This window comes from Pungitius pungitius, chromosome 9 (genome assembly GCF_949316345.1).
Source record: "Pungitius pungitius chromosome 9, fPunPun2.1, whole genome shotgun sequence".
Classification (NCBI taxonomy): domain Eukaryota; kingdom Metazoa; phylum Chordata; class Actinopteri; order Perciformes; family Gasterosteidae; genus Pungitius; species Pungitius pungitius.
Window position 1 is genome coordinate 13,147,895 of NC_084908.1, and position 27,876 is coordinate 13,175,770.

The 27,876-nt window shown below is 44.3% G+C and overlaps 2 protein-coding genes across 4 annotated transcripts; one reads left to right on the forward strand and one right to left on the reverse strand.

The window, feature by feature from the left end:
• Positions 1-140: 140 nt before the first annotated feature.
• LOC119217449 (insulin-like growth factor-binding protein 4) lies at positions 141-13,739 on the reverse strand. The gene is made up of 4 exons (XM_037471084.2): positions 12,735-13,739; positions 5,580-5,743; positions 4,506-4,631; positions 141-2,973 (listed from the first exon to the last, which is right to left on the reverse strand). The coding sequence occupies exons 1-4, from the start codon at positions 13,090-13,092 to the stop codon at positions 2,836-2,838; spliced, it is 786 nt and encodes a 261-aa protein (XP_037326981.2). The 5' UTR covers positions 13,093-13,739; the 3' UTR covers positions 141-2,835.
• A 3,328-nt stretch (positions 13,740-17,067) lies between these two features.
• LOC119217442 (zinc finger protein Aiolos-like) lies at positions 17,068-26,092 on the forward strand. Of its 3 annotated transcripts, none has more exons than XM_037471072.2 (8): positions 17,068-17,912; positions 18,789-18,853; positions 19,165-19,281; positions 21,018-21,434; positions 22,074-22,241; positions 22,623-22,739; positions 23,707-23,817; positions 24,920-26,092. In XM_037471072.2, the coding sequence occupies exons 2-8, from the start codon at positions 18,802-18,804 to the stop codon at positions 25,546-25,548; spliced, it is 1,611 nt and encodes a 536-aa protein (XP_037326969.2). In that variant the 5' UTR covers positions 17,068-17,912; positions 18,789-18,801; the 3' UTR covers positions 25,549-26,092. The 3 variants fall into 3 exon arrangements, with proteins under 3 accessions (XP_037326969.2, XP_062420712.1, XP_037326970.2); XM_062564728.1 differs by having other exon boundaries at positions 17,072-17,912; positions 21,018-21,356; XM_037471073.2 differs by lacking the exon at positions 17,068-17,912 and adding an exon at positions 17,986-18,534.
• The last annotated feature ends 1,784 nt before the right edge of the window (positions 26,093-27,876 follow it).

The following is a 27,876-nucleotide window of genomic DNA, read 5'->3' on the forward strand; positions in this document are numbered from 1 at the left end:
ATGTATTACAATGTGTACAGTTTCATTGGGTAAACATGTATAAAGTAATTCTCATTGGTTGAAACTCTATATTTCAGTTCTTTCATCACACAGTTGTTTTTTTACAACAGTCCTGTTCTGGACAAGATACACAACACCGTAACTGTTTCTAAACTTGGTCCATTTGTATGCATGCAAACATGAATTAATATCTTCTAGACGTTAATCGATAATATCAAAGCCAAACATGACAGTCTATTCCAGAGAAATGCAATAACAGATCAAGCAACCCACTATAGCCTAAGTAATACACAGCTTATGTTAGTTAGAAGGCCTTTACAATGTCAAAGCCAAAACCTTTTTCCATTTCCTCTCTCCTCTCAAATATTACCATTGACAGAAACATGTGTTTAGTAACTATTCATTAGTTGATGAATGATTAGAAGGAGTTTGTGCATGCAAATCACTGAGTATTGATGCTTTGCTGGTATTCTTTGCACAAAGTTTTGTGCTATTTTGTTTTTGACAATTCTAAGCGGTAGCAATGATTCAATGTAGTTTTGTTACATTAGATTAGTTTATACCGGCTACACATATAGGATGCCAATATATTGCAAAAGCATGAGTTTGTTTTGTAGCAAAGTGATAGAAGTCAAAGTGCACTAAAAACACAATATTTCATTTCTTAGGTTTACAAATAGTAGAAAGCTTGATTTCCAAAATGTCACCTGAGGATGCATAGAGGATGCAAGATAAAATGGAGAACTTCTCAGTCTGATGTTAATCTTGGGAATCGGGTTGGCCAATAGAGTATCTAACTGCCCCCACTCTGCTGTGTTGAGATAACAATAAATCGCGGCAAATCATTTTAACCTCCCCCCTTTCCCCCAAAATTACCTTCCCTTGAAAAAGTCTGGAATTTAAAAGCGGACTGACTACTACACCCCCCCCCCCCCCCCCCCCCCGCCGGTGTTAAACCAAGGATAAACACAGAATGAGAAAAGCACCAGAATGAACTTTTCTCCTTTACTTCCATTTACAACAAACTGAATAATGAAAAAATGTGCAAACACACAATATAACAATGATAACAGCCATAGTTTTCATGGCCCTTCTTAATGACTGTGGAGCTGAATGGACCTCCCGTTAGAGTGTTGTGCTTTAATACTTTAATAAGATTACTGGATGATATCGGTATGTGGAGGCATAGAAAGAACACAAACATCCGTGGAACAGAATCAACACCATTGATTCGTAAGGTTGACGTTTGATGGTGTTCTGCGTGGGCAGCAACGCTAATTCTGTCCATCTATCCACACTACGTAATTTATACTGGTAAAACACTCCTTAACTTCTTAGTGTCAGGCCCTTCAGACAATATAAAACTAGTCAAATTAAAAGAAGAAATTCTTGTTTGCGCATAAACACCAGGCTATCTTTACTGCTGCACCTCCTCCATTCAAAGCTTCATGTTAACCAAGACTTGCTACGCTGCCCGGAGTTTAATCATTGCAACTTGTATATTTAAGAGACATCACGCCTGCAATTTAAAACACAGGCCAATGAAACAATAAGCCAGTTGTAGCTGCAGTGATGGTGGGATGTTTCTCATATATTTTAACATTACCGTTCAAAACACTTCAAAACAACAAAAATTTAAAACAGTAAGTGCAGACGGTCACACATGTTGCTGTTCCTCACACATGATGGTAACTGCTCCACTTCCTGAAAAGTCTTCTATAACAATCCCCAAAAATGCTCAAAAAGGTTTATTGTGTATTTTGGCACACTCAGTATATAGCACCATCGAAGGTCTGCCAAGCAGTCTGTTTGGAGAAAAATCCTGTATTTTGAAGCACATTCATCTAGAAATGAAAGTCACACTGGGAACTTGGCTCCAGCTGTAGGAATAAGATTATCCTATCAGCAGCGCACAGAGCTTCTAGCCCCGCTACGCGGCAAGTCCTTTGGAGCTCGATGCTAGAGAGGAAGAAGAAGGCTTTACCACCGGGAGACGAAGCAAATCGTTCAAGTCGTTCAAACTAATCTCACTTTACACTTTGGCTTTGATGTTACGAAAAAGCTATGAAAGCCTATCATTTGGTAACTCACAGCAGGGGTTCGCTGGATTCCTTTGTTGCCCCCGTCTCCTCGTTCACTTTATCTGTTCTCATCCCTTTCTTTTATCGCTGCTCTCGTGTCGTCGTTAAACCCGACTGTGTGTTTGCGGACCCTCTTTCTCTTTGTTCTGACCAGGTGAGTGGGGTTTATGACATATAGGGCAGTGGAATCAGAGCAATGCGTTGCAACCAATTCTGCATATTTTGTGACAAACTAGTTCGCAATCTTTTAAGGAATCTTTGTGGATTGCCCTGATGCGGTAATTCCACCTGGCCTCGTGCTCCAGAAAGATTAAAATCAATGTTAACAGATCCTGTCCTAGCTTGGGTCTGATTATCTGGCGGGTTGACACATTTTCATTCTTTTCAAAAAATCCCTACTGACTCTGTTTTGCTCTCTAACAACAGTCACAGTTACAACTGTTATCTGTGGATTGATTTTTTTCTTCCACATGTAACTTTAAAGCACACGTGTCTTAAGACCTAACGCTGTTAAGTTCACATAGTAGAAACAACACAACACACAACAAGTGCTAGAAAGACTCACATACTCTCACGGACAAAAACAAAATAGCAACAAAAAAAACAATGGTTTCCTTTTTCGTGGCGCAGGCTCAAAGTACAGTTGGCCTCAGGTGAAGCGAGGCTGTAGAGTAGAGTCTCTTCCTCGTGTAGTTCTACTGTTATACGCCAGTAGAAGTCTGCTGGTGCTGCACCCTCGCTGCCTCTCCACCCTTCAATCTCTCAGGGTTGCGGTCATCAACTGGTGACAGTCCAGATCCCCTCGGAGCTCCAGTGGGCCTGGCAGCCTCATGCCCGTCTTCTGATCCACACACCAGCACTTTCCCCGCAGGCCATCGCGTGCAGGATGGCACTGTGGCCAGGAGGGATAGAAAAGGTCACATGTAAAAAAAAAAAAAAACAGTCGCAGTAAAATGATGTTTTCTTTTAACAGTGGATTAAAGCACTGTGAGTAACGTTAAAGCTGTTGCTTCTCATTTCAGCTGGTGACCACAGACGGGCACTTGGGCTTAGGCCACACACTCACAGTCAACTTGTCTCTCTCATTGTTGAGTCGTTTGAGACTAAACTTGGACTTTGAAAAAATAACACGTTAGCCTCTCTGGAACAGTGCGACATTTGGTGGAGAGCAAAACAGAGCTGAAACAGGGCAACTATTTGCATTTAGTTTGCTAGGAGGATGAAACACAACCCCAAAATGTTTCTCTGTCTCAGTCTAATAAGGCAACTATTTGTGGGCATGTTTGGTGAAGGTGATCATTTTGTCTCGTGCTGTGTTTACAGCTTGTTGTGCTCCCCTCCAGAATCAATTGATGTAGGTTTATATGAAACTGTTAGAAGTTAGAGGTTACAGAATCTTGTGTTTAAGAGCACTAGATGTTCTGTTGGCAGGGCCATATTCCTTCAAGGTAACATCAGACCTGCAGATGTTTTGATTGTTTGGCAGACTCTGTCCGGCATAAATTGCGGTGTGGTGTCCTGTTTGTACACGTTCATACTGTTGATATATGTATATTTTTAAAGACATAGATAGATATTATTATATTGACAGCTGAGATCACGAGATTCCTTCTGTGAACTTTGAAACGTTCCGCCAGTAAAAAGTTAATGTTATTCTGTACTTTTCTGCAGTGATTTACAGTGTCAAAAAGCGACCGAGAACACTTAACAATCTCAGAGCAACCCTGCCATGAAATGATCGCCAGTGGCCCCTCCTGACCCGTGCTTCACTTCCCAATAGGGTTTATCACAGTGCAGTTTTAGTTAAACAGTAAGCAGATGCCTGTGATTCTGAGCAGACAGATTGTTACACAATCAACATAACTCAGACTCTTGATGACTGGTGCCTTAGCAAAGCTTTCTTTTCTATCTCTCACTCTGCATCTGCTGCTTTGATTGCTTGGACGAGTCACTGCAGTCTTATCTGTGTTTTTGTGTTCTCTCCCCCCCCCATTATCTGCATAGTTGCCCAATCTTGCCAAGACAAAATAACAAAAAAAGTAAGTAAGTAGCATCCAAAAGCTAATTTCATCCATCACGGCAATAAAGTGATTGTCTTTAATGATTGAGTGGAAACCACTTTACACAAGATGTTCAACTCTTATGCCTGGACCCAAGAAAAAAAAGGACATGGCACCCCCACACTCGGTCTGCTGGGAGGCACTTTTTGTTTTGATCTTGTAAATGTACAAAATGATACTTTTTTTTTTGCCCACAGGTTGCTGGTTTCAAAATTTAATTTGAAACAACGATTAAAGTACAACGATAAAAGGCACGTTTAATGCAATTGGCGTAATAACAGAGTCTATTGCGCACGGCCAAATAGTGGTCTGCTCATTAATTCCTTAAAGCTCATAACGGGGCGTTCGGCTTGAATTTCCACACCTGCTTGAGATGGAAGTCTCCGTTCTTGTCACAGTTGGGTATGGGGATCGTGAAGAGGTCGTCGTGTGTGCGGCTGTTGGACGCCAGTCTGTCCAACGCCCTCTGCAGCTCAGCACGACACGGGGCCTGTAGGAGAAGTCATTTGATGTTCATGCACTGCAGCGTTCCACGTGGAGATTTGTTTCTAGACAAAATGTTGCTGTTTTTAAAAGAATGCCAAATTATTATGTATATTAGTATAGCATTAGTATTAGTATATTTCTGTCATACAACTTTTATATAATTTAGATTTTTCTCACGGGATAAGTATAAAAGAAGCAAAATATTTCCTCTTCACGATCTGTGTGAGTTCATGTCCACATAGAAAGTGTGCACATAAAACTCAATATAATATAATGACATTTTGAACAAAATCCAGATCTTACATATTGCCCATTTTTAAGTAGAACATTCAGAGCACGCAAACTGGGAAAATACCAACTTTCATTGTGCGGTGATGGTCTATTTATTGACATCAAAGTCCAAGTGCTTTAGTGATGTGATAGGGACGGTCAACATCACACAGTTTATGACTAGACACTCAGAAATGTTCTCACAGAGTTTGTCGGTTCAGATGTGTTGTGAAGAGTAGAATTCACAAGCCAATTAACGACTCCACGTGAACACGTCATTCCCGGCAGATTCTTCGATTCTTATTTCTTAGAAAGCCTTTAAAAACATAAAACGTATGTGTGGGAGACACATTTCTGTGGTAAACGAATAATGGCACAAAAGGCCTGTTACACATTATTGGGGATTTTATGATCCTGCCCTTGCCAATCTCAAAACGGCAAATTGCATGTTGATGTCAACGTACACCTGCAGTTTATTTTGCAAGACTGCAATTAAATGTTATGGTCTGTAAATAACTAATTTGTACATTTACAACCTGACATTTATGCTTGTGGCTTTGGAACTAAAAAGGCCTTAATATAAAACACCTGCTGGGGCCGAGGCATGTGCTGCAGAGGGGATTTCTCGGGTTTGTAGCTCCCTGTGAAACCGATAAGACGTCAGAGGGATTCTTTTTCTCACCAGCGCTGCCTTGGTCTCCTCCCTGGCAGTGTTGCTTCTCTGATTAGTGGATTTGGGAGGATGTCTTGCCAGGTTCTTCTGTATGCAACGCTTGTCCTGCGGACTGCAGCGGATATTGCTGTTGTTTGGGTGGTCAGGAATGATCTCATCCTGCCTTTCCATGGCTGAAGGAAAATGAAAGAGACTTTGGTTACTTAAATCCATCAACAAAGGCGTACTCGAGCATAACATGAAGAGTTAGTCAAACACATTTGCATTTAATATTACAATTGAATTACATGAGCACTGTTTAGGGAAACAGCCAATATTGTAACAATTAGCAGAGCCCAAGCTTTTCCGCCCTTTCTGCGTCTTTCTTCCGCATCCCAATGCAGCCGAGCACGGTGAGATGGAGGCTAAATATTAGGCCAGGTCAACCTCATGGACACGCAGCCGTATTCTGTATGTGGGCTCTTGGCTTTGGTTCACCACAGCTATGCCACTAGCTCTGAAGCGTTTTAAGCGAGTGCTGTGGCCCGGCAGGCAGCCAGCTGCTTCCTCAGGAAAGGTCCCCCTCCCTTTCCACTCTCTCCGGCCCTCCACAACAACGTCGCACTGTGCCAGATGGAGGTTGTTAGAGGATGTTTGCAGTGTCGCGAGTGGGCACAACTGTGTGTGAGGTAGTTGGTGGCTGGGGGGCGGGTGGGGGGTGGGGGGTGGGGGGGGGCACAAGATGAAGGACAGCGGTTGTGCGTGCCTGTGCACATGCGTGCAGCTTTTCACCCGCGGGGCTTGTAAAAGCTGGCAGAGTTTACACTTTCCGCTCATAACCAAAGGCATTTTACAGATTGGCACCAGAATCAAAGCACTGCGTTTGGAGGCTGTTCCTGCTCTGAACGAGGCCTGAGCTCTGGTTAACGTTTGAGATGACTACCAGGCGCCCCGACGCTTCGCTGTTGGCAAAGGGAGCGCGAAGGTCTTCCCTCAGGTGAAGACAGGAGTTTGAAGCTGACCGGGGTTTCATCTTGCTCGGCGTGGTTTGTTTGGGGGAGAAGGGTCTTGCCCATCAGCACTTTCTTCCCCAAGAGCAAACAGGCTCTTAGCTGTTTCCTTTGTTCCAAGTTGTTTGTTCGCCTCGTTTGCTAGTTCACGCTTTTTCCGATTCGACGCTGTTTTGCAGGGCGGGTCAGGGGTGGCATGTCCTGTTTGCTACCACTGCTGTTTGCGATGGAGGAAGTTGCAACTTGTCTGTGTGCTTTGAATTGAGCAGCTTTTGAAACATTATTCTTACGGTGCATTAGACTGGGCTGACACATTGTAGTGCATTGCCAGTCAGGTGCACAGCAAAGACATAGACACATCTTGAGTTAATCAAGTTAAATATGTGTTGTCACATAATCATACATAGTTGAAAAGATGTACATAATGTAATTTACATTATTACAAGCCCATGCCAAGTCTTCTGTCTGTATGTTTTTCTTCGTCTTGCAGTCTGCAAAAGTCTCGTCAGATTTCAAATTCCACTGTTTGTGGCTTTAACGCTGAACTGCAGAGATAAATATCCTTCTCAAATGAATATTTACTTATGCTCAGGGAGATTGGCAGAGGGCTTTGGTTTCCAACAGCTCAGATATGGGGTCTTAAACAAAAGAGTATCCACTGCGTCAGACATTTGAGACACTGAGGATTGTAGTTTGAAAACAGTAAGAGGAGCTGCTTACTCACGAGGCATGGAGCCGAAGCCGAAGTAGTGGCGTATATAAGCCTGTCATGGATATAACTTCTATTGGTATTTGTTTTGACCGAACAATAAATATGCGAAAATGTGTAAGAATACTGACCGATATATTTACCAACTGTGAAATATCCCACTCAGTCACAGGTACATTCTTTTTAAAAAGTCATGTAGACGCTTCCTGTGGACAAGGATGCTTGAGTCTTTCTGACCATTTTGTGGTATGAATTCGTAGCAGAGGTGTAGGAATGGGCATCGTATCCTGACCTTTGGGTGTGGTCACAGGACCGTTAACAGGTATGGCTCAGCAGAACAAAATGTTTCCAATCAAGGTATCCATTGGAACTTGTTGTTTAGGTCTGTTACATTTTCTGACACAATCCCCCCCCCCCCCCCCCCTTTTATTATTGTAGTTGCCTAAATGTAAGGTGTGGTTCTGTTAGAATGTTGGGCCGCTCCCTTAAGACAGGTGTGATCCTCCCTTTGTGTGTCTCGAGCAGGGGGGGGGTGTCCCTTTTCTGACCGCTCTGAACATGTTGCACTTGAAACGCCAACAAATTCCGATTGAAGCAGAATATTTTGTTCCCTGAAAACATGTCGTGAATTCTGTAAATAATTGGTATCCATCTTTTTTCAATACGCTTGAAGCTTTATAATGCTCTGGAGTTATTGGAAATGTTTAATGCAGCCAAGGCACTTTAGGACCAAACACACTTTAAACCATTTAACCTCAGAGGGCAGTAAAAGCACTTACTTTAGTCAAATAGAAAAACAAAATTGAATTGTGGTCTGTGAAACCAGTATTGCTGCCATCTTAAGTTATACTTTATTAATCTTGCATACGGTATTTTTTTGTTTGGCATTTAATCGATCCCACATGTTTAGAGCGATGCGGAGCCTCCACTCACCACACAGGCATCAAATCCATTACGAGGTCTGAGCCTTAGCCAAGGTCATTTCTTATTCATTTATGTTTTAGACTTTGGTTTGAACAAAATACAAAACACAGCTTGCCTACTTTGGCTTCAACGAAGAAGAACTGTCCTTAACAGCAACTAATAACCTGAAATACCTGAAATGTATTGTCTTTGGGGAGGCTACTCCAAAAGTTTTGCAACACTTTAGTGAGTGTCCTTTCAGCAGTTTCTGGGAACGAGCTCAAAAGTCACCAAGGCTTGTTTAAAAAAAAAAAACTGTTCTTTTTAGTCAATATTAGATGCTGGTTTCCAGGCAGGAGAATTCTTTGAATTGGTTAATCATCTCCGTTTGTGTCTAGTACTAGTGTAAGTGCCAATGGCACTTTTTAGAAAACGAACAAACGAAAAGGAAATGAAAGGTAAATACTACTTAAATCTTCAGTGAATCACAAAAGGCAACCTCAGCGCAGAGGAAAGCTGCTGCTGCTGCAGCCTCACCGTCTGATGCCGCCGTCACGAAGGAGGAACGACATGTTTGTGAGCTCCGATCAAAAGGGAGCACACCAGCAGCAGTTTGCTGAGCGGTTTGATTACATCTTTAACACAATGTTTTACATAGAAAATGCTTTTTTTTTTTTAAACGTTTCCTATATTATTAGTGCTCTGAATATAGAGAGTTGTTAACATCAGAGAGAAACAAAATATGAACCACGCATAGAGGAGTCTGCAGATGGATTATCATCGGAATACAAAAATCTTTTGGCTCAAACACACTGGATGGTGGAAAGAAATCCCGTTTTGTGCAGTTTGAGGCTTCGTCTCTTGAGAGTCAATTGTGTTTAGGATTAAATCCTATTTTAGATAGACACATGTTCAAGGACATCTCTGTCCCTTATCAAACACAATGAACTGTAATGAGGTGCTGCGGTCATGTTAAACCTCAGTGATATTGCTCTATTGGCAGAACTGCTTCAATACTTGTTATCTTCATTTATTTGCGAGCAGATCTGTGAGTCAATTCTGTCATAGCAAGCTGGGGTAATCTTAGCCATCTATCCCTTGCCGATGCACCTATACTACCTCTACATGTGATGAATTCTCGTAGGAATAGAGAGAAACCTGCAGCTGTTGTGAATTGGGTCAATCTATTTTGAGCTACATCATTAACTTAATTTGGAGTGGATTGCTCCTGTTTTAATATATGCACAGAATCCCGGTCTGGAGTTATAATATATAATATATGTTTTACCTTGGATATTTGTAACAAATCTTGAAATTGTTTTAAATTGCTAATACAAATCCCCATTCATCCAGATAATGACTTTTACAGCATTGTTTTTCTTACCGAATTAATTAATTTATTTATTTATTTATTAAATCTCATTTTATGAAGATTAACTGTTCTCCTTAGATTTCATGGCTGTCTGTTGTCGACATATCAACACTAGAAGCAACCACAGTTAATCTTGCCCATGTAAAAATGTGCTGCCCAACCCCCAAAAAAAGCAAATACGCGACATGAAGTGACATCTGCTGATTGAGGTTTGGGGAAAATCTTCCTGTAACACGAGTACGTCCACATCTTAAAGACAACTCCCAAAACATACCGAGGTTTCTCGCTCATGTGAGAAAGATCTAGCTTGGCACGCTGCTTTCATAAAGACCTGTGTGCGTCAAAGTGAACCGGGGTGTAGTTGGACAGAGTCTGGCTCCATCAACTGCTTCATTCATGCTCCACCTGTAGGTGTAAGACTTGTCACATCTGACATCTGCATCGGTTTGTAAATGATATCCGTTTCACTGTCAGAAGGAAGCATGCCAGGAACAGATGGCAATACACACGTGATGATTTATTCATATTAGTATTGCAATAGAGAGGGTTTCTAACAATGCAATATTAGGATGCATTGAAGCCTGTCTCAGACCTGGTCAGACCAGGTTATGTCTTCTGTTGCCATCGAAATGTGCTTCAAGATTAGCCTTTTTTAAAAGAAAAACACCGTTTTGAACCACAGCATATAGACTAATGGCGTATCTCCTAACAGCCTGGTTCAAATAATAATTGTCACTTTGCGGCTTCTTTCATTGGTAGTTAGAAGAAAATCAGCCTTAAAATGAAGCAGAAATCATAAAGTAGCACTGCTCTTTGTGATACAAGTGTTATGCTGCTTTTTGTCGAATAGTTTCAACCAACAGCCCGACCACCCTAAATTCCTTTTTAATGGGCTGCTAAATTCAGCCGGCATCCTAGGGTCCTTTTCATCATGAATTCTCTAGGATTTTCAAAAACCCTCTTCTATTTTTATCTAGCATGTTTCACTGTTGCTAGGAGTGGGGCAGTGTCAGACATGTATTCAGGAGATGCACCCCCTTGTTTAATAATGCATAAGTACGGTGAATGCGCCACAAAGGAAATCTCCTGCCTGTGAGTGGAGCTGCTCCTCGGCTCTCCCCCACGCCTTTCCGATTGTCTCTCTGCTGCCACGGTTTACACAGAACATTCTTATACAGCGCTTCTGAGCTGCTGCCCAGAAGAATTGATTTACCGAGAGATTTATTGGGCAGTACCTTCCCCGCTTTGTTATGACAAACTCCAGGGGTGCGAAGGAGCGTGAAGGTAAACAGAACTCAGCACTCAGATTACAGACCACCAAAAACACAACTTATGAACTTTCCAAAAAACCTTCCATCCACTGCTGTCCACTACTAGAAAGGGGACCTGAGACTCCCCCCAGAGCACAAAAAAAACATTTCTCCACCAGCTGATCACACAACGCAGCATCAAAGACCAGAACTAATGGATATTCCCCGAGATGAACTGATACGGACGGACAGAGCCATGCCAGGCTGTTACAGCCCTCTGTTTTCATCGTGCCGTGACCAGCTTTCCTCTTCTTTCTGATTCCATTTAGTCATGCTTTGTGCCGGCCTAACCTACGCTGGCCCTGCACGGAGAGCACAAGGCTCTCGTTTCAGCTCTGGCAGCAAGAGTGCCGATGAGCTCATCCTCATGAAGGAGCTGGACGTGGTGGGCGATGCACTCAAAGGCTTGTTAGGGTTGGGGGGGGGGGGGCACAGGGGAAACAGATGCTGTAATGAAGATGAGAGTCCTGGGAGTTTTCAATTGGCAAAGTTCATCTAAATCCGTGGTGTTCTGGCGCCAGCCGATAGCCAGCCGCCATAACCAGTAACTATCTGTGAGCCTGGGCTCAGCAGGCTTGTTAGTGGATTATCTGGAACAAATGCAAGAACCACATTGTGCGTGACACATTATAACAATTGTCTAATTCGGCAAAATGGAAACCAACACCACTCCCTTCATGTAGAGAAGAGGAAAACAAACAGTGCAGAGGGTTTTCGTCAGTAGAAGGAAGTTACCGTCAAAGCGGTGAACTGGATCCGCCCGGTGCAGTGTTAGATATTCCAACGTGTGAAAGTGGAAACAGACTTTGTTCCGTGCGAGAGGAATGCAACAATAGAGGGGAGAATGAGAAGCCACACCAGAGGAGCGGGATAGATACGTCAGTAAATGAAGAGTAAAACATCTGCAGCAGCAGCAGCCGGCGGAGGAATGGAGGCGTCCATGAAAAGAGCACCAAGTGAATTACTGAGAGCTCTAATAGCCCCAGGCTGGCCACGTTACATTCATTTCACAGCTTTTATTACCTCCTCCCATTACAAACACACACACACACACACACACACACACACACTTCCCCACACAATCTTCTCGACTCTCACATTCCCAGTACGACTACAATGCATTTCATTTCACTGCCTGCACTACACAGCTACCTGAAGGATCTCAGTTTAACATTGGCCTGATGAGGTAATTGCACATCCAGTGGTTGATGGGAGAGGAGATCTCCATTAAATAAATGCATGGTTCCCTTTACTAAAACAGCCAACTAACTTGCGGGCCATGCGGGGCATTAAGAGTGCAGCACGCATGCAGTAGACTGAGTCCTTATGCACGCTGCACACGTGCCCACCTCAGCCATCCCCACAGCGCTCTCCTCTCTGAAGCCTGCCCTGCGTCTTACATCGGGCCCCCCCCCTTTCACAGCGAGCGCCCGCAAGACAGCGGAGGCGCTGTGTGCGCTCTCCCATCAGGCCATGCGTGAGGAGCCGGTGTGTGTCCGCCCTCCGGTTCGGGACTTAGCCTGAGATTAGTGTAAACAAGCAGAACATTGTCACCCTCCCCCACTCCCCCCCCACCCCCGACCCCGCCCCACCACACCCGCTCAACTGTGACCCCGTCCAGGCTGAGGTAAGGCCCAGAGAGCGCAGACGGAAAATGCCTCGGCCTGCTCGGGTCCACAGAACGTAAGGGACATAGACAAGTTTGGGAGAGCCCTGGTCAGTACTATGGGAGCACCTTGACATACACATCTGCGGGTTAGTAATGTGGTCCGGATGCTTTGGTGCCCGTGGGCCTAATTGCATTTGCTACTAACTAAAAGGAAGAAGAAGTGCCAAGTGTAAAGACAGGTCACACACAGACTCGGGCCCCTTCAGTCTCACCTGAGTTCTCCTCCAACTCCCTCTCATCAGTGCACACCCCTTGGCCGTGCATCAGTGAGTGCAGTGGCCTGTCCACGCCACGCGGCGGGTAGCAGCGGAAGCCCGTGCCACATCGGGGCGAGTAGACGCCACAGTGCGCCCCTTTTGGCAGGGCGCAGGTGGGGCAGCATCCGCAGCCCGCCTCGCGCACGGTCTCCTCGCAGCCGTCCGGCAGGCGGCAGCTGGCCAGCCTCTCCTCGGAGCACAGCGGGCAACGGATGGCTTGGTCCGACAAGCACAGTGCCGCCATCGACAGGGCGCCGAATGCCCAAAGGCCCCAGCAGGACGGAGCTACTGCTGCGGCACCTCCGCGCACCATGGCAGCCCAGGAGGCGCCTGCGTGCAATCCGTCACCCGCGTGTGTACGCTCCCCTCTGCTTCCTTCTCCTCTGAATGTTGTGATGGCTTTCTACTTGAACAGGAGATTTTTAGACTTGCGAGGGAGGTTCGAGGCTTGTCCGAGGTCGTCTTTTATATTTTCAGCTGGTTAGTGTTTCAATTGCAGAGATACAAATCCTCTGCTCCTCTAATTCAATTTCACAGCGCAGAAATTGGAGCCTGCTCTTGAGCCGCTCGGCTGGCGAATGTAGTAGTGATAAGAAGTAGTTTTTGTTATGTTGGCATGAACAGGACGGATATCCACCACTGTGTTCAGGTGGGTCTTGCTCTCTCTTCCAGTTTGAGTCCGGAGACTCGACCGTCCTCTATTGAAACGCCCCAAAAAAAAAGAAAGAATCTGGTCTACAAGTGTCCAAATGCAAAGCAGGTAATCAAAAAAGGCACGGTTTTAAATAACAGCTGCAGTTTCCTCCTTTTGCCGGTGTGCAGTGTGAAGGACTCGCTGCTGAGAATGGCTCAACACGAGTGGCTCTCCTTGGACTTTATACTGGTCCGTGGACACGCCTCTTTCTCCAGTCACAGAGGAGCTGAAAAGCACGGCAAAGAAAACCCAGGCTCAAGCTCTCTCTCCCTCTGTCTCCTTCTGTCTCCCTCTGTCTTACTCTCTAGCTCTCTTACTCAGACGCACGAGCTCAGACACACACTCCCTCACTTTGTCCTTTCTCAATCCCGAGTGCGAGCTGAGAAACAAAACAACTGAATTGCCTGCTCACTTGTTCACACACTGATTACTCATAGCCCTCCATTATGATCCTCATCAGTCACACGCATGTGACTTCATGTCCCAGTTAATCAGACACATTGATTTAATAAAACATGTGGGTCCATAAAAACTCACTTAAATCAACCCCCAATGCTTAACACACACACACACACAATCACACACTGGGGTCAAAACATTGTTTAGACAACAAAGCAGCCTCATGCCTGCTCCCGGTGTGTGCTTATGTGTGTTTGCACTTGTGTTAGTCCAGTGGTTAGTCTGGTCTCTGCTGTTGCTCACCCCCCCATCATCATATCCTCCCCCTGATATCTCTCTCTCTCTCTCTCTCTCTCTCTCTCTCTCTCTCTCTCTCTCTCTTCCTACGAGCTGAAGTGCCCCCCACCCCTCCTCCTGGCTGCTGCCCTGCCCCCACCGGACCTAAATAAGCCTCCTACCAGTGCAGGATAAGTTATAACAACGCTGCGAAAAGGGGCTGTTTATTATGTGTGTGTGTGTGTGTGTGTGTGTGTGTTTCCGATCATGTGTTACTTTGTTTGCCCGTGTGTGCTGATAACCGCCCCACACACACACACACACACACACACACACACACACACAACACTCCGCTTTTAAGGTTTGGAATCATGGCTTTTATTTGGTCGACGTCTTTCTTTCCCCCCGTGTTCCTATGCCTACGTTTCGCCATGGAAACCCAGCATGTATTGTAACGCCTTTGTGAGGGCGCTTCCTTTCAGCTTTTCTTTTCCGTCTGGTTGCTGGTTGCTGGTTGCCACAGGCGGTCTGTGGGCTGCAGCCAAGCCTTACAAGGCCGCTCACCACTCAGGTGGTTGCAGCAGGGTGTGTTTGTTGGTTTCACCGCTCCCAGATTCCTCATCCTGCCCTGCCTGGTAGATCATCAGGGATTGTTTGAGATTCAGCCAATTTCCACATTGCAAGTCAAATATTTGAAAGCCAGACTGCATCTGGTTAACACAGTGGTTTAACCTTTTACAAAAATGTATTTTTTAAATTTGTTTAAAATTATTATTATTATTTTATTTATAACCCTTTTTTATTCCCTCTGCATACCCATCCTGAGTAGTTGAGGAGCAGTGTGCTGCTGTGAAGCACTTCGGTGTCTTGCTCTCGAGGACACTGTGACATGCAAACTGTGGAGAGAACACAGATCGAACCGCACCGTAAAACATCACAGCCCTGTTTACTTATGTCCACTTACTTCTTCTCTTTAACTCAAAGAGCTCTGAGAAGTTATAGATTTGAACTTAACTGTTCCAACAAAGTTATTGCACATTTTATTTGTTTTTGTTTGATGGAGAAATCTGGTTTACAGTGACTTAAATGATATTATTAATAAAAGCAAGCATGGACCGTTTTTTCCTCCAAAGTGGGGCCCGACAGAAAAGGTTTGAGAACCACTGGGTTGACATAAAGTAAATGGCTTCACAGAGTAACAATGGACCAAAACAGTCGGTAGTTAGAGGCGCTGCTCTCTGGTTTTGGAGTTCATGAGAAAGCCAGCAGTTTCATCATGTGTCATTTATGATGTGTTTTACTGTGCGTGTGTGTGTTTGTGCGTGCGTGCGCGCGCGTGCGTGTGAGAGTGTTTTGTCATTTTACAATACATGATTGCACAACGGAATGTAGTCTGGGACATTGGGGACAGTTTCTCAGAGCTTAGCTATGTTGCTCTTTAGGTGTTTGAAGTGTGTCAAATAGCTGTGGTTGAGTGTGTGTCTGCAGTTTGTCTCAATTGTAAATTGCTGTAACAGACCTTTTTGCCTGTATTCGATGGCCAATGTATAGAGAGATAACATGAAATAATAGAAGGAGATAGGGGGGGGGGATGCCTGTCATGAAGGTTAAGCAGTGGTGCAATTATAGCTTAATGGTTAAGCAATAAAAGTTTGACTTCCGTGTCGAGGATTCAGAGAAAAATACCAAGTGTCATGCCATCTTCCGTCTTACGGGGCCATAGAATTATCCTGATCATCGTCCATTGGCCCATAGCAAAATGCTTTTGTGCCGAAAAGTTTATTTACCCTTTGATTGTTTTGTTTGTTCTTCTAATGCCCTTTTATTCAATACCTATCCAATACTCCGTAGCTCAGATAGTGTATTTGCTGATTGCGGATATATGAAGGCTGTATTTAACTGTATTAGTGGGGACTTATACAAGGTGGAAGACATTGAGACAAATGAAAGCAAGTGGTTTAGACCATATTACTGCTGAACATCTTAAATATGCAAGTCTGAGGATAGCTCCTCTTTTTGCCATCTGTTTTACTGGACTCATGACTCATGGCTTGTTACCAGACTCAATGCTGTTCTATTAGTGCCTGTCATTAAAAACCAAGCTGGTAAAGTAGGTAGTCTAGATAATTACAGGCCCATTGCCTTGGCCGGTCGAATGTCCTGGAAATAATCCTAATGGACAGATTAAATGAGTGTATTCACTCCACAGATAACCAGTTTGCCTTTAAAGCCAAACATGGCATTGTGTATGTTTGCCTCAAAGGAAATGATCAACAAATATACAGGTCAAAACTCATTGATGCCTCCAAAGCTTTTGACCGTGTTAATCATGGAAAATCAAAGAGGTGCCCCAAACACATTCAGGCCCACCATACAATGCAAGTAAAATGGCGCCGAAGGGTCTCAGCCCCATTTGGGGTCAGCAATGGTGTCCACCAAGGAGGGGTTTTGTCACCAGTCCTTTTTATTCTATTTGATGATCTTTCCAAGCAGTTGAAAGCCTGTAATGCTGGGTGCATGATTAGTAATACCTTAGTCAATCATATTGTGTAAGTAGTAGTGGTAGCTGGTCTCCAGCAGTACCAGTGTATGACAGTATATGTACTGTCTATGGCAGTGTTTCTCAACTGGTGGGTCGCGGACCCGTTTGTAGTGGGTTAACCTGTGTAGTGGGCCTTTGCATGGAAAAAATAAAAAATAAATAAATTTCATCCTGTGATTTTATTTTGAAGGTCCCGGAGCCAGACCAGTTGAGAACCACTGGTCTATGGTGTGCAGCATGATATAAAATACAATGCCAGTAAGAGTGCTGTCTTGATTTGTAGAACAAAAGAGGGCAGAATTCTAAATTTACCTGATTTTAAATTGTCTGATAATTACCTCATTGCCTGTGATAAGGTGAAGTATCTTGGACATTTTCTTACAGAACAGACGACCGATGATGATGATGACGATGATGAAATCTAAAGGCAATGTCGTAGGATGAATGCACAAGCAAACATTCTCCCACGCAAATTTAGTATGTGTACCGATGGAGTGAAAATGTCTGTTTAGAGCTTATTGTACACCACTCCACACTGTACACTGTAAGTCTACAGAGACTCCAGGTAGCTCATAATGATATAATTGAGTCTGAAATAAAAGTTTGATGGATTGATTACTAAAAATACTACTACTTTTTTCATTGCATTTTTACACTGAACTCATGCGTCAGGTGCTCTTCTCCAAAGCAACATGCATTTATTAAACTCTGCAGGAACAAGAGGGACGCAACCCACCTAGATGTAACAAATATAGGTTTAAAAGCTATCAATCGGGGAGAGAAAAGTTTGATTAGGGAGTAGTGTTCTACATTAGCCACAAGATGGAGTGAAAGCTCCTTTAATGCTCAGTAACCATCTGGACGGCCTGAATTGATTCAGAACCCATAAACAGTTCTTTGTTTTTACTCGTAATCGTAGCGTTTAGTGTTATAAACTCCACTTGTAGAGGTTTAGTAGAGCAGTGCGTCTGTTAGGATCATGGACTCGCTAAGGAGGACTAATCTGAAGGAGTGTCGCTGCTTTAGCGTGTGAACATGCCTCGGTTTTGTTTTGTTGCTCAGCCTTGTTCAAAACATGTTCCTGTTCCTTTAAGGGATCTCTCCAGCTTCACCGTGGTGACGTTGTTCACAGTATATTCCATATTCAGAGAAAGTCCAGTGGCGGAGTGTGGAATCTCCTTCCTGTGATAGCAGTCTCCTCCAGGTGCTGAGCAAAAAGCAGGTCAGATCATTTCATCTTTATTCAAACTTACTGTTATCGTCCAACAAACTATAAAACACAAAAAGTGTCATGGAAATTTTTGTATGGTTTGGACATGTGCTTTTCAATTTCATTTCATCTAGAGCGTGTGAGGAAGTTTGTTCTTGCAGTATTTTCTTCACTGAATGTGATGTAAGAGTAGTTGCAGCTCTCTATATCATTCAAATTGTCCTTCGTAACCAAACAGTTTTTATTATAAATGCGGTTCCACTTGTAAAATATATTGTGTACTTGTATTCATGCTCTGGGAATTTTTGTTTGATCCATGAAAAGGGTAACGGTGTTTTTAAAGCTTTTATTTCCTACTTCATTTTCAAACTTGGGCTCAAAGTGTTGGGAGTCTCACGGGCTGTTGGGGCTGAACGCGCTTCTACCCTGGCTCCTATGCACAGACCTGGCAGGAAGTAGATGCAGTGAACATCATCTCTTTCTCATAAGGCTAAATGCAGTGACACGGTTGAGCAATCAACCGTAGGCTTTTACCCACACATATTTTTTTTAATAAACTTCTTTTTATGCTGTCCGACCAACAGGAACAGTGAGATGCACATGTTGCTTCTGTTTCTTCACATTTTTCGCAATAGTAAGGAAGGCTTTTAATGGTGTTGAAAACCCTAAGAAGGTATATTAGTGCCAATGTGTCAAGCTAAAAGTCCCCATTTTAAACGCCTTTTTTTTTTTGTTTCAAGTCCTATACGTTGTCTCTCCATATTGCTGTTTAAACTTGGATTTATTTCTGAAAACACCGTAAACAAATGTAACTTGACTTGACCGGATTAGATCAATGTGTATTCCAAACTGTCTCTGATCGATGCACATTGTAATTCCTCTCCACAGAACATTTTTCATCATGAACACAGACAAAAATCCTGAGTTTACCACCCCAGAGGGAAACGGGATGGGTGAGTGTCTGATTCCTTGTCTTTATTGTGAAGCCGTGCGTGATGAGGTAGCACACATTTCTCCACAGCTTCCAACCTCCTGCTTGCCACACAGCCTCGACACACATGACTGAAAAGTATTAAACGCTGGATGTGTACCGGCTGCGTTTAACAGCAGACCATCGGTTTCCCACGTTCCCACCTGAATTTTTAATTTTCTAGTTTTTATTAGTCCATTACTCTAACAGACGTGTGTAGCTCACTGCGTTGAAGTTCTCCAAATGAAAAAAAAAAGTAACACCCGAGCATTTGCACAATGTGTCACTTTTTAGACGTTTGCAGTGATGTTGCAGACTTGAAGCCACAGGAGGAGGAAGAAGAAGAAGAGAGGGAAGATAATTCATCTGGTGAAAATGGAATGCAGTGTGCTGAAGGTGTGACGGCCTCACGTATGTACACCCCACCAACACACACACATACACACCCACATGTGACATCTTTCCATCATGCTTTGCATTTTTAGCTTTCAAGTTTACACCATCCAGCAGTTTACAATTTATTTTTTTGTCCACTGTAATTCCAAAACGTTAGAATAAGCTTGAGTGTTCTAGTTACTATCATTTCCATGTTTATTTTAAGGATTGTAATAGTGGAACTTGGTTTTGTAAACCAATGTTGTGTAACTGTGTTTTGTAAACTAATGTTGGAGAGCCTTTTCTAAACTAACAGCAACAAGGGTTAGTCTTTTCACTCAAAACTATTTTTTTTTAAAAACAACATTTTCGAATAAACAATGGATGTAATACAACTAGTGACTGATTACATATGATGAACAAGTGCTAGAACCATTTGTATTTCCTCCTACAGATTAGGCAGGAAAGGCATTATAAAGGTCATGTAGTTATCCTCGGGCAGAGTTAAAGGCTCATTGTTAGTCAAAGCAAGGTTATGAGAAAACCCTCATTCTCAGAATACGATTTGATCTGCTTTCCACACAGTGAGTGTAGATCCAGAGCAGGAACCCGAGGAACATGAGGCCTCAATCAACAGCAGCTGGGCTTTGTCGCTCTCAGCAGCGTTGCGTATTGTCCGATGAAACTCAGCTTATCTTATCATAATTCCTCTTAAATTGAATATGTGAACATGGTTATGGCTATTACTGCAAACATATTGTTTCACACACAGTATCTCGAGTTGGAATATGTCTTCACTCAGACTTGTGGCCTTAGTTGGGTTTTTCTGTCTCAAAAAGAACACGGTGTGACACGCGGCTCTCCTATTTCTCTCTGACCGCCGCCCATCTGCCCCAATGGGTGCACTTCCTAAAGCCCTGCTCTGCATGCGATGAGCAGCCTGCGGTTCATTCTCTGAGACCCTGGACTCTATATCGGGCCCCTTTGAGCTGTGCGTCTGCAAAGTTTCCATAGCACCTCTGAGCGCTTTCCACGATAAAAGGCGCCGCTCTTCAGTTCATCACCAGTCGCCGCCAAGACCACAGTGTGGTTTCTGGATGGAACTGAGTACACTGACACTAAGCAAGGGTTGAGGTGAAAGGTCCTGCAAACCAGGCCTCGGGGCGTTGCGCGTCAATAGCGGGGGTGTCGAGAAATAGAAATACAGCTGAGCAGATCCTGTAAGGTGTGGAAGCTTGACCTACAGTGGGTAAGGACTCAGGGCTAAGACAAAATAGACCGCCAAAAAAACCCGAAATGCTAGAAATGGACTATCATTAGACCTGGCTCGATGCAGATGAATGGCTTTCAACTTTGATGAAACAGGCAACAAACAATCTCTTTTTAAAAACAGATGAGGAATTGGTGTTGTGTGTGCGAGGCGCGTGTTCTCTCTCTCTCTCTCTCTCCTGCCCTGGTTCTAGTTTCTGTGAATTCAGAGGAAATGCCTTCCCCCTTATCTCGTGTGCACATCGTTAGAATCTCTTTGTGACACTTCACATAAGCCCAAATTAAGATACCCACACACTGGAGATGTGCTCGTATTAATATGGAACTGTAACAGCTATAAATATAAATGTAGAAGTAAAGATGTGACATGGTTTTTACATTCTGGTTCTACAATCTTATTTAGCGCCTTATTTGGAAATAACAACAAAAATCGACCGTTATCTGCATGTGTTTGCATCCGATGTCACTCCCAATCTATTCTCCCTTGCTTCCTCCTTGCTAAGATGTGATAAAGATCGAGGCAGAGGAGATGGAAGAAGACGATCTGTACCCGGAGGCCGAAAAAGAACGAGAAATATCGCTGAAAGAGGAAGCGGAGGGGGCCAGTGAGGACGGGACGGAGGAAGGATTCGACGAGGAGAGAACAGAGGAGGACGATGACGAGGAGAGGGACGGGGAGGGGGACGAAGATGGAGATACCCTGAATGAGCCACAGGACCTGTCACTGATGGACTACTCCCGATACAACAGCGCGGCGCTGCTAGACGCCCACGCAGGAGCAGCGGCTGGTGCAGAAGGGACCTACGTGTCTGGAGCCGTGGCCCCTCGCATCCAGACGACAGGCAAGCTCAACTGTGACATCTGTGGCCTGTCCTGCGTCAGCATCAACGTACTGCTGGTGCACAAACGCAGCCACACGGGTAAAGCACAGGAACACTGCCAAGTACAACTAGTACCTGACCTCAAACACAACAGTTGCGCAATCCTTTCTGCCGATAGCACTATCACATATCGCCGCGTGTCGACTAGGCCTAGATGTTTCATCGCGCAGCTGCGTTTAACAACGAAAGGGGCTGTATTACACATGACGTAGACGACCCAAACAGTGCTACATTAACAGCAGGGGGTTGTGAAATATTCCCCATTGTTCAAATATGCAGCACGTGCACTAATTTTGTGACACATGACAGTACATGTACAGCCATTACTTTTCCGCTGTTATGCAATTCTTGATAAATAACTCACTTGTATATAGGGTGCGTGCTTTTGGTCTGGCCACATGTTGAAACACTTGTTGTAATACTGTAATACTACTGTCACCGTGCAGAGCGCTTGTCAGCCACACGAACACACATAATATATTTTCTTTACCCTTTAAGGTATCCTCAACAGAGTATCTCAACATTTCTTCTTAGGACGTTTTGTACACCACCCCAATGTATGCATTGCAACCAGAACCCAGCCCAACACAATGCATCAGATCCTTTACAGCGATAAAAAAGAATGTGCAGATGTCATGTAGCAGGCTTGTTTTTCATGGTGTGTCTCTTTTCACCTAGGTGAGAGGCCATTCCACTGCACTCAATGCGGGGCCTCCTTCACCCAGAAGGGAAACCTGCTGCGCCACATCAAACTGCACTCCGGGGAGAAGCCTTTCAAATGCCCCATGTGCAGCTACGCTTGCCGCCGTCGTGATGCTCTGAGCGGGCACCTGCGCACCCACTCTGGTACCAGCCAGCCACACACTCACTCACGTGTAAAGCTGATTTGCACTGATACTGTATGCACCTGTGTGCCTCCTTTTATGTTTGTTGGTTTGGTGTTGGTTTCTCATTCCTTTTGAATCACACGAGGTCTGCCGAGTCCGCTTTTCCAGTAACAACCAGCCAAGCACTCTCATATGGTTACGCTCATCACATATGATGTGTTACTCATTTACTCCTCTGGAAACTTACTCACTTTCAGTTCACGTGTTTTACCTGATTATGCTTACCGTCAATTTTGTATGAAAAAAAAAAAAGCCTACCCAAGGAAATAACACTCGCAGTAACATTAAGACGGTGTTGATGTTTAATGTGCTGGTGATTAACTGAAACTTCTGCTCCCAGTGGAGAAACCCTTCAAGTGCAACCATTGCAGCCGCAGCTACAAGCAGCGCAGCTCCTTGGAAGAGCACAGAGAGAGGTGCCATGTGTACATCCAGAGCAAAGGCCCCGCTGAGAGAGGTGAGCGCACACCTCGACAACACTTTCTGCTTCGGCAACATCTTTGAAACTACAGCATGTCCTCACAAGACACACTCCACACATGCACGCCGTTACGGCTGATGTCATCTGACCACGGGAGCCCATTTGAACAAATGGAGGGCACAATTATAGCTGTTATTGCTAGCAGATTCAGTTTTTTTAGCCTCCTTAAATTAATGAGCTTATGACAGTTACCCCCATCATTACAGCTAAATAGGTTATGGCTGCTGTGGTTTGGAGGCACAGCGCACGAAGACCGCTTCAAATGTCTGAAGCGGCAAAGGGGAAGCCAAAAATGTAGGGCAAATGTTTCAACCAAGCCGCTCATCACACCCACACACACAAAACCCTCTAAATTGTATTTATTTAATCAGATAATATCCATTAAGATAGAATCTATGTGGCAAAGGAAGCACGCATACAATAAAAGAAAACCACACAATACAGAGTAACAAATGAAGTGCACTCATTAACAGAACTTAAATTGGCATCATGTTTATAATCTCTACCCCCCCCCACCCACAAAAAAAAAATGCCTTTATGTATAGGACAGTTGCACGGTTGCAACACACACAAGATGCTCTGCCTCTGTGGTCACCAACATGTTGTAAGTTTATGCCTGATAGTGCCGTAGTGTTGAGGAAGTACATCCTCATCCTGTGGTCTCCTCTCCTGCACTTGTGATGTAAAAACCTACCAGGAAGCAAAGTCAAAGGAGCTTCTGATCAGAAATTAATATCTTGTTCCTCCCAGTGTGACTCAGCTTTGAGCACAGCTGCTGTGTCTTGCTGGGTAGTTTTTTTTTAACTTCACTTTACAACCTCAAAAGCCTTGCCAGATGGAAAGTTGCAGTTCGGTGCACTGCCTGTATGTTTAAAACTGCTTGATCGAGCAGAGATCCTCATTTCTTTGTTGCACTTACTCTCACTCTGTCGCTGTTGAGCAGAGGACAGCCAGACCTCCCGGACTCAAATGGGCACTGAGCGCGCTCTGCTGCTCGACAGGCTCGCCAGCAACGTGGCCAAACGGAAGAGCTCAATGCCACAGAAGTTCACCGGTAAGAGCAGCTGGACCCACAGACACAAAGGGGCTGGGTGGGGGGGCACTGACCTCGAGATAAAAACACTGTAGTGGTTTTAAAATGACCTAGACTAAAATGAATGTATTATAAATGCCTACATTTTTACAGTTTTGTTGATGTGTTTATATACCTAATTGGTAACTTTGTATTTTTATATGTTTTTGCACAGTTCTTTACAAACTTTTGTGTTTTGAAACTTTATCCACTTGTGCAATTCTTAAAGATGCTGATCTCTTTTTTACGTTTTGTACGTAATTTGTGCTTATCGCTCTGCTTATGCCTTTATAGAATTATGGTTTAGTAGATGATTTCAAGTTGTCTCTATAAGCTACTTGTTTGTCTGTTTGTATTTGCTGGCCTTCATCTCTTGCCAAACAGGAATTGAGGGCAGAAAACCTACCTCATACCACAGAGGGGCCTACACTGTCCTATATTCTCTGTGGGAAATATGCCGTAGGTGGGTATTGGTAACCATGCATGGTTAAATAAATAGCTACATGTTTTTAGTAGATCGCTCCCCCCTCTCTCATTAGGCTTGAACACTGGGTTGTAGTTTAGTAGATCATCCCCCCAACTGCTCACAAAAAAACTCCTGCATGTCTCTATCAGGTTGACAAATGAAGTGAGATCTTTCAATATGACAACCACAGGGGGAAAAGAGAAGTAATGTCTGCAACCACAGAGAGAGAGAGAGCAGGCGAGAGGCGAGAAACGTGAGCAGGTGCCTCTCTGTCTATTCTTTGTGGTGCAGCTGCACTAGAGGCCTTCGTCTGCGTCGTCTGCTTCCTCTCAGCCCTCGGTCCTCTCACGCCTCCGAGCTCCACTGCTGGCTCAGGGTCCTCTCGTGCTTTAACGCTTCTTCTTGTGTCCTGGGATCTGGGAAGCTTCCGGGTTTCTTTTGTGTGGCCCCGTAGTTGCACGTCGTTTCTAATTGTGTTTTGTCAACACCAAAGATTCCTTTAAGAATAGATTTTACTATTTTAACTGCTTCCGATGGTATTTCCCTCGGCACGGTGTAAATAAATTATGTTAAAAATGTCTTCAATGCTCTTTTTTTTTTCTCATGCCGCCGGTTTAGGCGACAATGGTGTCTGCCTTGACCTGAGCTTTAACAGGGAGCTCGTCTACCGTCCTGAGGTCAAAGATCCTCCGTCAGGCTCCCCGGGGCCTGACACCCACCAACAACCAACAGGGCCAGACAGTAACCCCGCTGCCGCCCGCAGGCCCTACCCTATCCAGTTGGGCCGCAGCGACATCAGCCCCATGGGCCTCACGAACGGCCACAAGATGGCCATGCCGGTCCTCGGCCACCCTCACGCCAACCAGCCGCCCCTCGGCATGGACTCGTTCCACGCTGACGGCTCCCAGATGTCCCAGCCTGTAATGTACAACTTGGGGCACCTGCTGGGGGGGCTGAATCATCAGAACGGCATCCCTCACCCACACGCCCAGCCCATGCCCTTGTCGCCGCTGGAGGCTTTACGGGTGGTGCGGGTAGACGGGGAGGGCGGAGCACTGCCCGGGGCGGTGTACCCCTGCGGTCACTGCAGGGTGATCTTCCTGGACTATGTCATGTTCACCATCCACATGGGGTGCCACGGCTTCCGTGACCCGCTTGAGTGCAACGTGTGCGGCCACCGCAGTCGGGACCGTTACGAGTTCTCCTCCCACATAGCCCGCGGCGAGCACCGCCTGGAACTCAAGTAGCTTTCATTCATGCTTGTGACACACACACACACACACACACATGCTCAGAAAGATAACACTGTAGAAGAACACACACAGATTTACTCATATAAGTAGCTTGTAGTATTAGAAATGAAAGCATGAAATATTTTGTCTGTGTGTGTGTGCGTGTGTGTGTGTGTGTGTGTGTGTGCATGTGTGCGTGTGTGTGTGGGTGTCTGTGGGTGTGTGTGGTGTTTGTGTGAGCGTGTGGGTGCATGAGTGTGTGTGTAAGAGAGATCTATTGAGATAGACGTTATAGGAGGGCGGCAGTGTCAGTGTGTTCTTAGTCATACTGTACTCATCTGCAAAGATGGCCTGTAAAGTGTTAATCCAGGAGTAATTCTACTTCTTTTTCATTCGTTACATGATAACTGTTTATAAATATAAATATGTCAACCATACATGCATTTAAATGTCAAGATCAAGATAGCGAAAGAGAATGAATGTTTTGTGTATCTACTGTCTTTTTTTTACTGTTCTATGTGTAAAGATGTTAAAATAAAAGATAACTCCTTTTCCTTCACCTAACAAAGACCTGCAAATTCCTGTGAGAGGTTTATCTAGACTCTTAAAAAGCACTTTCCAATTCAAGACTGTAGAAAAAAAGTCCTATTATCTAGAAGGTCACATGTCTCATTTTAGGCTGTGGTTTGAGAGAAGTGCAGAAAACAGCTTCAAAGGACATCACTTCACTCTGCAGCATGTGTTTCTCACAACATTAGACACTCAAACAAAGTTAGAAAGGACTCACAGACACGTCGTTGTCGTACAAAACCGTGTACATATTTAGAAATTAGAGTAACCGGGTTATAAATGAAAGCTGAGGTCATTCTAAAATTAAAGGCAGGTGCTGTTGAACACCAAAAGCTTTCTCTGAAATCATATTAACGCTTTTAGATGAAGCCGGTAATGAAGAATATCAGCCACTGCACCATAGAAGATTGGTACGATATGAAAAGGATCAAATTAGGGTAAAACAACAAATGACACTTGTCTCATGTCTCTTCCTTCCCAGCCCAATGGTGAGGAAATGAATGTGAATGAATGCGAGTCTCTTCACACCAGCTCCCATCTGCTGGGAGGAGCGTGCTACTGCATGACGGAGACTTTAGATGAGTTCTCACATAGAATCACAAAGTGGTTGCCAGAATACTCTTGGGACCCTTTAAAATGGGGCAGGGGGCTCCCAAACTAAACAGAGAATAGCCTGATGTATTTATTTTTCTAAGAATGAAGAAAAATCAATGAGAGAATTATTCCAATCAATAGTTTCACTCTTCCCACCAACTTTCACTTCACCCCCAGAACACATGGGAGTAAGTGATGGCTGCCAGTAACACTCAATAATGGAATCTATGTGTGTGTGATGGAACGAAGCAGCTTCAAATGGAGGGCTTGCGGCCCTTTTGGATATGACAGACTTAAGGAACCTCCACCCCAAGTTGAGCTGAACACGCAAAATGGGTTTGTGGCGAGCCACTGAGTCAGTGCATGGAGCCGCGTGTGCAGATCAAGGTGGATGCGCTACAGGGACTCGGTCACGCCTTGCAGCCTTCCGACCAGAACAGGGTGTTACTTCCAGCTGCCACTCTGCTATCTGTCCTCTCCATCAGAGCCAGTTCCCTTTTCTCTCCTTGGGTTTGATGAGAAGTGACACTTGCAAGACAAACTGCCGCGACAGCTTTGTGTCCATAGGTTAAATTAAAAAAGCCATGTCATTTAAAAAAAGAAAAAAAGAAAGAATAAAAAAACAGCTTCTTCTTTTTTGTTGTTCGCTGAGGAAGAGCGTGGAAGTTTAGAGCTGAAATAGATGTTTGCGCTTGTGTTGGAGAATGAAAACTAGCTGAAAACGGACAGACTCATGGGGAACACATATGGACACATCACCCCTGAACAGAACTAAATAACCAAAAAAGAAAAAAGTATCGGGCGTACCTCTAGACGGGCCCCGCTTTTGCCCCAACTCTGTGTGCTTCTGGAGTCCCCCATCCGCCATAAAAGAGGCCTGCCAGGCAGACGGTCAGAGAGCGGCCCAAGTCAGAACCGGGGGCTTCTGGTGACATCTGCTGACTGAATTATACGATTCAACTTGATGGCCAAAAAAAGAAAGAACGAAATCCACGGTGATGTAGTATAACTGGAACAATAACACACTCTACATTGAACTTCAGAGCAACCAAGGAATCAAATAAAGGTATATGTAAGGTTTTGGGCTGTCAATAGAAAGAGTTTAGCTGCCACAAATAGAATAATACACGATGAATGAAGATAATTGTTTGAAAATGGAAATAATCACAATAAAGCAAA

Bases quoted from the DNA above. Each gene is read 5' to 3' on its own strand.
- LOC119217442 (XM_037471072.2), top strand. From the start codon at position 18,802: ATGAACACAGACAAAAATCCTGAGTTTACCACCCCAGAGGGAAACGGG. The intron at 18,854-19,164 runs GTGAGTGTCTGA...GTCACTTTTTAG, and splicing joins CCCAGAGGGAAACGGGATGG to ACGTTTGCAGTGATGTTGCA. The intron at 22,242-22,622 runs GTACCAGCCAGC...TTCTGCTCCCAG, and splicing joins GCACCTGCGCACCCACTCTG to TGGAGAAACCCTTCAAGTGC.
- LOC119217449 (XM_037471084.2), bottom strand. From the start codon at position 13,092: ATGGTGCGCGGAGGTGCCGCAGCAGTAGCTCCGTCCTGCTGGGGCCTT. The intron at 4,632-5,579 runs GTGAGAAAAAGA...CTTCTCCTACAG, and splicing joins AGGAGACCAAGGCAGCGCTG to GCCCCGTGTCGTGCTGAGCT. The intron at 2,974-4,505 runs GTGTGGAAATTC...TCCTGGCCACAG, and splicing joins GAGACTTCCATCTCAAGCAG to TGCCATCCTGCACGCGATGG.